Raw genomic sequence first — 13,900 nt, 5'->3', positions numbered from 1 at the left:
ACCGTCTTCCATCTGTCGGGAAGAGAACGCAGGGAATTACGTCACTAACAGCACACTTTTGGGTGAAAACATGTTACACCCTCCCATTCTTATTTATATCCTCGGTTTTTTCAGTCTTTGTCATAATAGAGCTGCAAAAATTAATGAAAGGGTCCCATGGGATGAAAATTCCCACTTTATGAAGTTTCTTAACATTATTATGAGTTCCCCCAGTCTACCTACACTCTCAGAAAATGAAGTACATAATTGTATCTTTAGGGGTACAATGGCTTGTCACTGGGGTTGTACCCTCAAGGGGACAGTTTTTGTACCCGTGGTATAGGGTACATTTGTACCCTTGTGTTTTAAGTTGAGATCAAGCAGCCAATCAGGGCTGGCTCTACATATTTGACAATTTTTCCACCAATCAAAAGTAGTGAGCTGGCAGTCTCCGTCCCGCTCTCCAGTAATTAGATGATGGTAATGTAGGCTATGCAATGCAAAATGTTTCAGATGAAACACACTGTAACAGTGAGAATCAGCCATCTGTTTGTTATATGGTTGTTTTTCATTTACATAATCAATATAATGCCGTAATTTCGATTTAATTTCAGCAAATTGACTTACAAAACTTGTATTTCCTTTATTTCAAGGCTACTCAAAATATATGATCATTTTAAATCTACCTTAAATAATTAAGGTATAATTAAAACCTTTAAAACAACTTTTACAACAAATCTGGCTTGGCAGAGGCTGTCTCTTGATATTGTACCTTAACTTCTAAAATAAACGGTACATATATGTACCTTTTAATGCTTGGGAACATATGTGTACCTTTTGACCCTCAAAAATGTACACATATGTTTCTTGAGGTCCAACAATGAGCCCTATGGGGTACGTTAGTATAGATTGTACCTTGGGGGACAGAAATGGACCCCCACTGTACCCCTAAACCGAGTTACTTTTATAGAAGATATAGTTAACAAAGACATTATGATTATGAGTATTATTATGGATAAAGATAAGTAAGTAAAAAAAATAAAACATTAACATATTGATTTTGGCCTGCATGGCCAAGTAAATTCAAAACAAAACAAAGCAAACTCGCCCCCCCCCCATGTTTCTGTAACTCTCATGACTAACTGATTTAACTGTCACTAACCCCCACCCCCTCCCCCGACCATCTTGTCGGTGATTGGCTGGAGTGGTGACTGGATTTGAGACAAAAAATGAAATTGTGCTAAAACCATGCAGGAAACTCATAGTGCAAATCAGGTACAAATCAAAGTCAATAGCACATCTTTGTGCCTTTAGTCAGAGGAACAAAATTGTACTTTACTTGTGTGTTTGTACCTTCCTACGAAGGTACAACTCTGGAAAAGGTACATTTTGTCCCATCAAGGTACCACCCCAGTGACAAAGCCAAGCCAAAAGTTCCTTTTTATTCCTTTAGTGTGGTGATTCTATTGAAAGAAACTGGGTCTGAAATGTTGCTGCCTGGTGTGCCCGAGCCCTTTGAAATATTGTGAGATTATGGAGATTCATACCTGCAGCGTTTCCTCCATGGTTTGGTGATCCCTCTGTGTCTCTGACAGCGTTGCATCCAGTTCCTGTCCCTGCAGCAGGCGGAGGTGGAGCTCCTGCTCCAGAGGCCTCCGGGCCTCCTCAGCCTGCCGAGCGCCGGCCCGAGAGCTTTGTCTGTGGGCTCGGTGCTGTATTTTCTGCTGCAGATGTTCAGAACGCTCGTGGAGCTCCTCGATCCGATAACCATCAGCATCCACCGTCGACTGGATCTGGTGTAGACGTCTGTGCATTTCTGTTGATGATGGGTTAACATTTCTGGTTTAGGAAACGTCAGAAGAAGAAGTCGCTCACCGAAACAATGTGGAGAATGTAAACTGGTCTGAACACATACCTTGTTCTCTGTCCAGCTCTTCCTGTAACTGCTCCTCCCACTGCTCGCTGTACATCAAATCTGCCTCGTTCTGCCTCAGACGCTGCTCCAGTTTCTCCAGTTCGCCTTCGGGGACCGGGGTCAGACCGGGGACTGTGGCAGACCTCTTTCGCTCCAACACCTCTGTCTCTCGCTCCAGAGCATGAAGCTGGATCTCCAGGTCTCGCAGCCGGTTCTGCTGCTGCAGGATCTGCCTAAACATCTCCTCTTTGGAGGAGGAAGAGGGGATTGCCTTCACAGGGTTGACAGCGTCTAGGAACGAGACAGGGGAGGCTCGGGGTTCTGGGGAGTCTCGGGGGGACGGAGACCAGGCCCTGCTTGGTTTGGTCCTCTTGGGATGTGTTGAGGGGCCCAGATTGAAGGTGAGAGCCTTGTGTGGCTCACTGTGTCTGAGGGGCTCTGGTTCTGATGGTTGGGGAGGGGGAAAACGTCTTTTTGTTTTGGGGGTGTCTTGACCGTCACTGAGGCTGGGACCTGTCCTCCGCAGAATGAACTGGACATCCGAGGCCAGCTGTCCCAGCTGAGCCAGATGCTGAAGAGGACAGTCATCAGCAACCAGCTGTCTCTCGGTGCCTCGCAGCTTGAAGATAAGAATGTAACGACCGGTCTGACCTGCGGAAAATACAGATACATAAAGGATTCATGCTTAACAGCTGGCTTTATTACAAGCAACAAACAGCTAGATGTTGTGGAAATGGGGGCTGCATAACAAAGGAATCGCAGGAGGAATTAACTGTTTAATAGTGAGAATTGTCAATCAGAATGTGAAAAAACAAAATCACAAACATGTTGCTTAGAAAAGAATCCAAGAAAATAGTTTCCAGTGGTGTCACGTCAAAGGTTTCTGCAGGAAATCTTTATATTTGTGTTTTGGTTTGGCACAAAGTACTTAAATGCAAAAGGTCTTAGCCAATCTATAGTTTGCAGTTTTCACAAAACAAATGCACTCTGCAATACAAAACCTAGTGACGATGGTGCTGTTCAAAGAGAAAAACATGCAAATGCATCATTGGTGGCACAAGAGAAAAGGTTGTAGGATTATTAAAAATCAAGTTTGACACCAATGGGAATGTGTTCGCACAATGCGTTGCACGTAATTGTTTGTGTTCTGTCTTTTCTTTTCTAAAGATCATTTTTTCAGGAATCAGAATCAGAATCTGGAAGCAAAAAATTCAATCAGACCATCTCTACTTTAGACCAGGTTTTTGTTGGTAAATGCCGCAATCACTTGCCCCTACCTCAAGATAGCAATACACCCAGAATGCACCTGAACACACCTCCCTGTAAGACCAGCACGCCCAGAATGCACCTGAACACACCTCCCTGTAAGACCAGCATGTCCAGAATGCACCTGAACACACCTCCCTGTAAGAACAGCACGCCCAGAATGCACCTGAACACACCTCCCTGTAAGACCAGCACGCCCAGAATGCACCTGAACACACCTCCCTGTAAGACCAGCACGCCCAGAATGCCCCTGAACACACCTCCCTGTAAGACCAGCATGCTCAGAATGCACCTGAACACACCTCCCTGTAAGACCAGCACGCCCAGAATGCACCTGAACACACCTCCCTGTAAGACCAGCACGCCCAGAATGCACCTGAACACACCTCCCTGTAAGACCAGCACGCCCAGAATGCACCTGAACACACCTCCCTGTAAGACCAGCACGCCCAGAATGCACCTGAACACACCTCCCTGTAAGACCAGCACGCCCAGAATGCACCTGAACACACCTCCCTGTAAGACCAGCATGCCCAGAATGCACCTGAACACACCTCCCTGTAAGACCAGCACGCCCAGAATGCACCTGAACACACCTCCCTGTAAGACATGCCCAGAATGCACCTGAACACACCTCCCTGTAAGACCAGCACGCCCAGAATGCACCTGAACACACCTCCCTGTAAGACCAGCACGCCCAGAATGCACCTGAACACACCTCCCTGTAAGACCAGCACGCCCAGAATGCACCTGAACACACCTCCCTGTAAGACCAGCATGCCCAGAATGCACCTGAACACACCTCCCTGTAAGACCAGCACGCCCAGAATGCACCTGAACACACCTCCCTGTAAGACCAACACGCCCAGAATGCACCTGAACACACCTCCCTGTAACACCAGCACGCCCATGAGCGCACCGTTGGGTGCAGGTGCATTTGCTAAACGACGTGGGCGCTGGAATATCTTAAAATAGCAAAGAAACTTGCATCGGGCTTTGCGCCGCACTGGGTGCAAGAGCGGACCCTTGACTTTAACATTGGGAGTTTTCATCAAATCTTGCAGTTATCACTCATTTTGACCTGTTGTGGGAAAGCTAATGTAACGTCTGTGACAGTGTTCCTAACAACAGTGATGGAAGGATTTACAAAAACAACAACGTATTATAAATTAAAACATGTATGACTATAAACAGTGTTGGAGGAGGATGAGCCCAGTGAGACTTACCAATTGCTTGTGCGAGAGCTATGACGACATCCTGGCAGGAGGTTTTAAGGGATAGGCCGCAGACCACTCTGACGGCGCCCTCCACCCACACCTTCAGCTCCATCTTGGACCTGCAAAGAGACAGACGGACACATCAGTAAACTGCACTTGTAACCTTAGTTAGAATAAAACATAGTATAATTACATTAAATGTCATTCTAATCCAACAAGATCACCAAACCATATGGCGGTATCGGTTTATTCTTACTTCTTAGACTACTTCTAAATGTCAATTTGAAAGATGCAAAATACTTTAGCCATCAATAAATGCAGTGCAGTAATATTTCTCTTTGAAATGTGGTGAAGTATAATTATAAAGTTGCATAAAATGGAGTCTTACAGTAAGTAAAGTAGGCCTACAAGTACCAACCTTCTAGTAATCTTAGGCTATTTGAGTATATGTACTAATAGTTACTTTCCAGCTTAAAATATGATGCATAGTCAACTTAATTTCCAGAAATATAAAAGCCTATGATTTCACAATGTATATCAGGCAATCTCACAATTATATATCATAATAAATTTTATCCAAATCCCTAACGGCCTCTCATACAAAGAGAAAGAACACAATGTAAACCAGAGATCCTCTATTTTAAACCGTCTATGGATCAGGGCTGTAGAACTTGAGTCTGGTCTTGGACTCGAGTCCGGATTTGAGACCGGTTTTCTATGGTCTCGGACTCGCTAGTATTTGGACTTGGACTTGTCTCGGTCTCGGCCACTGGTCTTGCCCAATATGGCTTCTGGTCTGGACCGAGTCCAGGTGTCTTCATTATGTTGATAAATATTGGAGGAAAGGGAAACCCAAAATGATTGTCTTGATACTGTCATACATGAGACCTTTTTTTTCTATCCTGGACTCGGTCTTGACTCAGACTCAAACCTTTTTAGACTCGGTCTTGTCTTGGACTTGAACCTCTTGGACTCGGTCTTGACTTGGACTCAACTAGTCCTGGTCTTGGACTCGACTAAGGTGGTCTTGAATACAGCACTGCTATGGATCCATAACCAACTTAATAGATCATTTTAGTTTGTGTCTGTCTCTTTAAGAGAACAGCATTCCATTGGATCGGAGCGCCACGAGCCCTTCAATCCAACGGAAAACCCAACTGACAGCTAGTTAACTGACATCTAGCTAATTAATAAGTGGGGAAAGACAAAAATGGTCAAATTAAACAAGTTAACCCGTTTTTAATACGAATTTAAGGAGTGAGTTTGAGTTCCCGTTCTGTCGTTTTTTGCTGAACACTTTTTTACTTGGATAGAGTTTTGAAAAAAAAAGGACTTGGTGAGTTTTAAAAAACAAAAAGTGTAAAGTTAATGTTAGCTAGCTAACTTCAGACAAGTAACATTAACAGTTAGCGTTAGCTATTTTGGGCGTTTTTTCAAAGAGCTAACGCTAAATGTGTAACCAAACCTGTCTTTAACTGTCTATGAGCCAAAGTTGTTGCTTGTGTTAAGAGAAAATGTTAAGCTAACGTTAGCATTTCCTGCCGTTACACTCAGCCGTTAAGAGAAAATTTTAAGCTAACGTTAGCATTTCCAGCCGTTACACTCAGCCGTTAAGAGAAAATGTTAGGCTAACGTTAGCATTTACTGCCGTTACACTCAGCCGTTAAGAGAAAATGTTAAGCTAACGTTAGCATTTCCAGCCGTTACACTCAGCCGTTAAGGGAAAATGTTAAGGTAACGTTAGCATTTACAGCCGTTACGCTCAGCCGTTAAGGGAAAATGTTAAGGTAACGTTAGCATTTACAGCCGTTACGCTCAGCCGTTAAGAGTAAATATTAAGCTAACATTAGCATTTCCTGACGTTACACTCAGCCGTTAAGAGTAACTATTAAGCTAACGTTAGCATTTCCAGCCGTTACACTCAGCCGTTAAGAGAGAAAATGTTAAGGTAACGTTAGCATTTCCAGCCGTTACACTCAGCCGTTAAGAGAGAAAATGTTAAGCTAACGGTAGCATTTCCTGCCGTTACGGTCAGCCGTTAAGAGAAAGTGTTGATGTTAATGTTAAATATTCCCACGAAAATTTGTCGACACTTAATATTAAGATAGCTAATCATGTAGATTATCTTTTCACTTCCATTGAATTTGGGCAATTGCTCTGGAAAGACATGTTGCAGTATACAGATATACAGATATGCAATATAGCAGAATAAACCAGTCTATATGTTGAGTATACAGCAGCATAAACTAGTCTATATGTTGAGTATACAGCAGTATAAACCAGCCTGTATATATTGAGTTACAATAACTGCTTGGTCCCTCACAGTATGGTAGTAGACAATTTTTGCAGCTGACATAAAATGCTAAAAAAATATACGCTACAATAGTTCAAAGAGGCAAGGATTAGTAACATGTTATTGTGGCTTGTGTAGTTGTGGAGATGATTGAATATATCAAATAAAAGTTGATAAGAGTTGTCTCTGTCATGGAAACACAGTGACTGTCTCACCCCGCTGTTCCCATTATATATAATACTGTAACCTTCCTGTGTGATGGGTGAAAGTTAGACAGCCTGAGAGTAAAAACAAGTTTAATAAATCACTCTCCCACGGTGTCAGTATACAGATAGGCAAACAGATACTCAACACATGGCTTTAGGAATGTTCTCACATACTGAACTCCACAGGAAACACACACTGACAGACTCTTTGCAAAGAAACAAATCAAAGAAAAAACAAGCTTACATCCATTTTGCCAACACACATCAGCTAATGTTTTTTTTAACATGTTGTACCTCCTTCTCCCGTTTACATTCAGGAGCAGGAGAGAAGATCTCGAGCAGTAATTCTCAGAATGACCCTGCAATCTGAGGAGCAGTTAACAATAGTCCTCATGAATCTAAATTTCAACAAAAAAGAAAGCGGAAGGAAATGGAAAAAGGCGAAAAGACATGCATCCGGCGGAATTTCCTACGGCACCAGAGCAGTCCCGGTAAGGGGTCCATCAAGGATATAGTCTACAGAGACCTGATTTCCACTTGTGTTAAACCATTTCTCTTGTTCCTAAAGACAAAAATGGAGAATAACTGAGTTTTGGAAAGCATTCTAGTTTTGCTTCAGTGCAGAAAAAGTAGAAAGTCAGTAACATTTATTTGATAACAAGAGTTGCTGATTACTGTACATTCAACACTTGATAAGATGATAAACATCATGGACCGGGGATAGAAGGAAACGATGCACTGTTCAAAAACAGCACACAGCAGAGTGTCAGTACACCAAAACTCTAATCCAAGCACACGTTTTCAGTTTCAGTCAGCTTAACCAGACTAATAATTACAATATCAACTTAACTAATCAGTAGCCCGTTTGCATGCTTCCCAGTATGATTTTGAATATGTAAAATATAATGAAGCCGTAAAAAATCTGAATCGAAATACAGCATCTACACACTTTAAAAATACTGTTTACTCTTAGATTTGATATAGCACCAAATTTCTTTGTGAGATGCCACATTGTTATTGCCTGTCAGTCCCCGATGTAAATCAAGTGCAGATGTGAGTCGTGCATGCTCAGATTTAAATGGTTTACGGCATAACTGTCTTACTGAAATTTGTGAAATCCATGAAATAATAAACCTTTTTCAGTATAAACAATAACAGGAGATGGAAAACATTTCAAAAATGTTGTAGTTATCTGTGATAGTTTTTATGCTAACGTATTTGTATCTGTGTATTTATTATATTTAGATTTTGCAAAGTTATTATAATCAGGAAAGCAATGTTTAAGTCAAGCCTGATGTTGTCTTACTGAACATATAAATGGATGATCCCAGTCACTTCCACACAGAGTCCTACAGCTTATTAAATTAAGACTGGTATCAGATCAGCCGATACCTTAGACCCAGGTGTAGGACTCTGTATAGAGACAGTGACATTAACAAGTCACGCCCCCACTAGAAGAAAATCAACTCTTCGCTCTCTATTGACTTTGAACTGCATAAAAGTTTCTCCTCATCAATTCCTTCTGATAGCTAACAACAACAAAATGCCTAAAAGCTGCTGTGTGTTGGGATGCACTAACAACAATTTGAAGAAACCATTGTTTTATGAGCTGCAAAAACCGAAAAACCGAATGAATTTATGAAGACAAAAGGGGATAAAGATGTTAAAAATCAGCAGGAATAATGGGAAGACACAAAGCTAACTTAATACCCATTACCCAATAATACATCAAGCATTGTGAGTATACAAATGTCAGTTTTAGGCTAACTTTATATCCGTAAGTTAAGCTAAAGCCTTTAGTACACAGTATGCAACTTATATTAAAGTGGAATGTAGATATACTGGGAGCTTTACTATTATTTTTGGAAGTGCCTTAGCTTACATAGCTAACATTAGCTTACTAATATTAACTGGTCCTCTCTGGTAGACATAGGTTGCTAAAATAATCCTTTGACGTGCTTAAATCTGATGTTAATAGCCAGCTACAGACCATTTGTAGGCATTTGAGCCGTTAGTTGCATTTTGTGGCGGCAATTGTTTTCCCCTCTGGTGGGCATTCAGAGTATGATGCAATGTGCTCGGTCTCTATCTGGACTGAATAGTAGGATCACAGCATCCCTACTAGTAATACTGTGCTGATTACCATCCCATTTACACAACAAGGTACATTAGTTGAACATTTGGTCTAACTGGACCAGACATTGTTCTAATTGATTGGCATTGATCAGTTTAACACACCAGGCAAGTTTACATTTTACACAAGGAAGCAGGTGTTTGACAGTGACGTGTGAAAGTTTCTATCTGTGTAGTTTCCTCGTGTTTGCAGGAGAAGACACACAAGTTTGCTGAGGGCAGGAATGTGGCAGAACATGCTGACATTCCTGGAGGACTCAGACTCCGCCCACACATACCTCCACTCTCTGTTTACCAACTTCCACTGGTCCAGTATCACCATCAGGAAATAAACCAATAGAAACTACAAGTCCTCAAAACCTTGAAAACGGGCGCTACACACAAACTATATTATTTATGTGAATAATCATGAATTCTACTCATCTTTTTAAAATACAGTGGTGCTTATAAGTTTATGAAACCATGCTGAAGTTGACTAAAAAGAGGAATACAAAAATTATCTTTTGGAAATTGATCTTAATGCCTTTTATTAAAAAAATTATGGAAAATCCAACCTTTAAGGACACCAATTTTCTTTGTGAATGAATAATTTATCGTAAATAAATAAATGTTCTTCCTCAAAATACAGAGGGCATAAGTATACACCCCCCTATGTTAAATTCCCCTAGAGGCTTCCTATAATAATAATAATAATAATAATTATAATAATAATAATTATTATTATTATTTAATTAATAATTGATACTGTTTATTTTGTTAGTCACTACACACAGGTCTGAACTACACACACATGCTCAGGACCTATTCATGCACAAATGGAGAGATGTCAGAGTGAGTGGGGGGGGGGGCTGCCAGCTGGACCAGCGCCCTGAGAGGTTGGGGGGGTACGGTGCCTTGCTCAAGGGCACCTGGCAGTGCCCAGGAGGTAAAGTGGCATCTCTCCAGCTACCAATCCACGCTCTGTACTTTGGTCCATAAGGGACTTGTACTCAGTTTTTTTTAAAGATTTTAAATTATATTTTACGGTCTGCAACTCATGTAAACAAAATCACTATTTCAGCTTTGATTTTTCTTAATCTAAGACTCCTAAACTAAGCTTCATTATTATAGTTATAGATTTTGTGTAAATGCTTATTTTCAACTTGTGTGCTGGATTTTATTTGCACCTGTTTCGAGGTTTCTATCTGGCTGTTCTTGAGCTGCTCATGAATAGGGTTGTTTGGACTTTGGACTTTTATGATTCTGATGCTGAACCGGTAGTTTTAAATCGATTCTGATCAAAGAAAGGCTCTTTTAAAGTTTTTTTTTTTTTTTTTTAAATAGAAGACTATTTAAATTTAACAATATGTTAACGTTTTAAAGTACTTAAATATATAAATCACCTAACACACAACTACAGTAAATTAACAATAAACAACAGTTACACTAATAACAAGTAACAAAATAAATGTTGAGTTGCTCAGCTAACCAGAGCCCAGAGGGAAAATAAGCCATTTTAAAAGTAGCCTACACTTACAGTAGCTAGCTAACGGGAGACTACAGAGAAAGTGAGATATTTTTACGTCTGTTTTGGAGCGGGAAAATATTTCAGTCGACACATTAAGTGGAACCAAGATTTGCGTTGTAATCCGGTCCGATTCCTACTGGTTGTGTAGGAACCAGTTACATAATGGAAAATGGTTTCTGTACCCAGTCCCACTCATAGAATAGAATAATTTTATTTTTCATTGCTTTACAGAGAACCAAAAGCAGTTTAGCAGCTCTGCATTGACGGCATAACACAACATGCAACACAACAAACTCGTGAAATGTTTTAACCCGTTATAGTTTCTGACAGTGAAGTAAAGAAAGTTTGATTCCTTTATGTAGAAAATAATATACTAATTATAAATAAAGACCAATGAAGGTAACAATAAAGGTATTTCCATGATGATACAAAATAAACCTTTTCTCTTGAAGAACTAACTCATTCAGATTATTTATGATATAGTAAATAGCGCAAGTCCAACCAGGTAACGGGGTCATTAGAGTTTAGAGAACAATTTTAACACACTCACCTGTTAGTTGAAGCTTCTCTCTGTTTTAATGATGGATCCCTGGTCTCTGTCACTGTTGTGTGTCCAGGCTGATGCCCGCTGATTCGCCTACAGATACTCCAGCTGGGAAGGAGGAGGAAGATGTGAAGGAGGAGGAGTGAAGCTGTGGAATGCGGTCTTTCTGGATGTCCTGCATGAAGTGTGATGTCACCCAGAAAGTGGTGGGAGGTAATTAGGTTTTCAAATTTACATTTGGCATTCTGCCACTTTAACCTTAGAGGAAAGGGTTGTACTTTTACTCCACATTTATCTTGAGTGCTGAATTTACTCTGCATATCATAAACTCTGCATCTCTTTCCTTCTTTTTGACGTTTGTTTTCTCCTTTTATTCGTTCATGAAAATGAATTATAGGGACAGCTAAACTAGACTCTTCTCATCTTCTTTAATATCAGTAGTTTTGCTTTTGATAAGTTCTGTAAATTTGACGGAGACTTGTTTAATTTCACTGAAAAACAGTGAACATCGGACCTTTACTTGTAATGTAATGTACTCTTACTATGGCCTTATACTTCATCATTAGATACCATAAGGTAAACAAGCAAATGTTTGGGTAAGATTTGGGTGAAATGGCCTTTTAACTGCACTATAGGTGACCCGGTGCAGATATAACCAGATTTACAATGACTTTGGAAAGCAACTTTATGCTGACGCTATGCAAATTGTATTTGTATTTTTACTACTGCAAGTGCAAGATACTGCAAGTGTGGGTACTCTACTCCCTCCACGACTGCCTCTTTCTCTCTTAACAATGAGATCACTGTGAAACTGAACCCGGGCTCCTCCTACTGTGAGTAAGAGATACAAACTCATAAGGAGTGGCTCTCAGTGCCACTCGGCTCTTTCTCCAAATCTCAGCATTCCACTCTGCTGGTTGTGTGCATGTTTGCATGAAGCGGTGTGTGCTGAAGGTTAACAACTCTGATCCGCTGGTTTTTCTCAGTACCAGTTAATTACAGTTGCAAAGACAAACAAACACACAGAAAGTATTGAGCAGAAAGTATTTAGGATAAATGCCAGCTAGCAACAAATGTCACCGTGCTTGGGTACTGGCTGGCGGCATCTCAGCTGCAACATGTGCATTAACTAAATTAACTGTACATTAAAGTTTTCACTCCTCATGACTGGCAGATTTGTTTACTAATAGTCAAACCCCAGCTGAGAGTAGAATAAGATCCGTTGCATATACAGTACATAACTGCAAAGTAGTTGCGTTTTGGCGAAAATTTCCATTTTGAATGGGAAAATATCATCCACGTGAAAAGTGAATTTATTGGAGAAATTATCTGGTGCTAAACTGACATTAGTTTTGAGGTAAGTGCTGTTTTCTGCCAGCTATATAAATGTTTTTTCTAACATTGTTGTTAACATGTTTAACATTAATGGAAAGCAAGCCTGTCAGCTAGTCAGCTAGTCAGCTAACGTAAGATCAGTGAATTGTGTTGTTAGGCTACAATGTTAGTTCAATGTGAAGGCTATCTCCTCCACTGCATTAGTATTGTTGTCTGATTATTATTGTATATCTTGTTGTAAGATATAAGCGAAATGAAAACAAACACGTAATGAAACAAGGCCCATTGGTGTCTGGTTTAACATTAATGAGTAATCAAAACACCCGCTCTGGTGGATCATTTAACGTTGACTAATGCAGTCGGAGTTAGCCTTAACTAACGTTTATGATCATGATAAAAGGAGCCCTGGCCCAGCAGATAATATGTTGACAATTGTTTTCCAGAATGAGCAAGCTTAAATAGAAGGAATCTATTCATATAGCACGTCTTGACTCAGGGCTCAGGTGCAAATGGAGCTGGGCCAGGCTAAAGATTGAGGTCTAGACCGAGGTGAAGGGAGTTCAGCAGAGCTTCCCGCTGTCACAGTATTTTAACAAAATTGACAAAGCGGGGTATTTAAAATGCAGCCTTTGCTCTAAAGAAAAAAACTACAGCGACAAGGGCTCTCGTTCTCTTTCAGCACACGGTCAAAAAGTGTGCACTGTAATGATTGGAGTGTCCTTCTAGAGCTTGAGTTAGGGTACCTGTACATGTCAGCGTGTTGCTAATGCAGAGATGTGTATTATAGATTATATAGGCTTGTAGTTTTCTGTGTCACTAAATCATAACTACTATTTCACTGTTGACACATTACTTGACATTTGCCAGTAGGCTATTGTGAGGCTACATAGAAGTAGGCTACATTACCAGGACCATTTCCATGTACTGTACATGGTTTGTTTAGTCAACTGTACTAGAGTTGAACTACTAGACTTAATAACCCAGTTACAGGGGTATAATAAAAAGCAGGCTATTTGCAGAAGTTTTACATGTGAAAATCTAATAATGTTTTCTTTGTCTAGGCGATGGGTCTTGCTGCTCTGGCCGAACGTTCACTTCCTTCAACATTTGCACCAGTGACGGTGAAACTGGCCCAAATGCTGGCTACAGACAAAGTAGCTCTGAGTGGGTTGAAGCTGTCACACACAGCAGCAGACAAAAAAAAGGAAAGAGATTGGCTTAACAATGCTGACTACCTGGGCTCGTTGAATAGATGGAGTAATGTGTGTCTGTAATAGGAGAAAAGATTTGCACATTTACATTTTGTACCCAAACAATGTTAAATAGGATGTGATCTGGAAAAATCATGGAATTGGTATAGTATTGTTAAAATATTCTTGTAAAACTTGTGTGGAGAATTGTGCTTTATTATTCTTGCATTTCAGTGCCCTTTTTTATAGGAAATATTTTTGCGGCATCTAACCTCTTCATTGTGGATTTGACTGACTCTGTGTGCTTTGAGGCCC

At 40.5% G+C, this 13,900-nt stretch overlaps 1 protein-coding gene across 1 annotated transcript; it reads right to left on the bottom strand.

Annotated features, from left to right (window-relative positions):
• Nucleotides 1–1,505: 1,505 nt before the first annotated feature.
• Nucleotides 1,506–11,273, bottom strand: LOC116685347 (ras association domain-containing protein 8). The gene is made up of 4 exons (XM_032510453.1): nucleotides 11,067–11,273; nucleotides 4,387–4,496; nucleotides 1,895–2,545; nucleotides 1,506–1,795 (listed from the first exon to the last, which is right to left on the bottom strand). The coding sequence occupies exons 2-4, from the start codon at nucleotides 4,487–4,489 to the stop codon at nucleotides 1,521–1,523; spliced, it is 1,029 nt and encodes a 342-aa protein (XP_032366344.1). The 5' UTR covers nucleotides 4,490–4,496; nucleotides 11,067–11,273; the 3' UTR covers nucleotides 1,506–1,520.
• Nucleotides 11,274–13,900: the final 2,627 nt, after the last annotated feature.

The sequence above is a fragment of the Etheostoma spectabile genome, unplaced genomic scaffold (assembly GCF_008692095.1).
Source record: "Etheostoma spectabile isolate EspeVRDwgs_2016 unplaced genomic scaffold, UIUC_Espe_1.0 scaffold00569781, whole genome shotgun sequence".
NCBI classification, from domain to species: domain Eukaryota; kingdom Metazoa; phylum Chordata; class Actinopteri; order Perciformes; family Percidae; genus Etheostoma; species Etheostoma spectabile.
The sequence above is the reverse complement of the archived record's forward strand: the minus strand, read 5'-3'. Positions and strand labels throughout refer to the sequence as shown.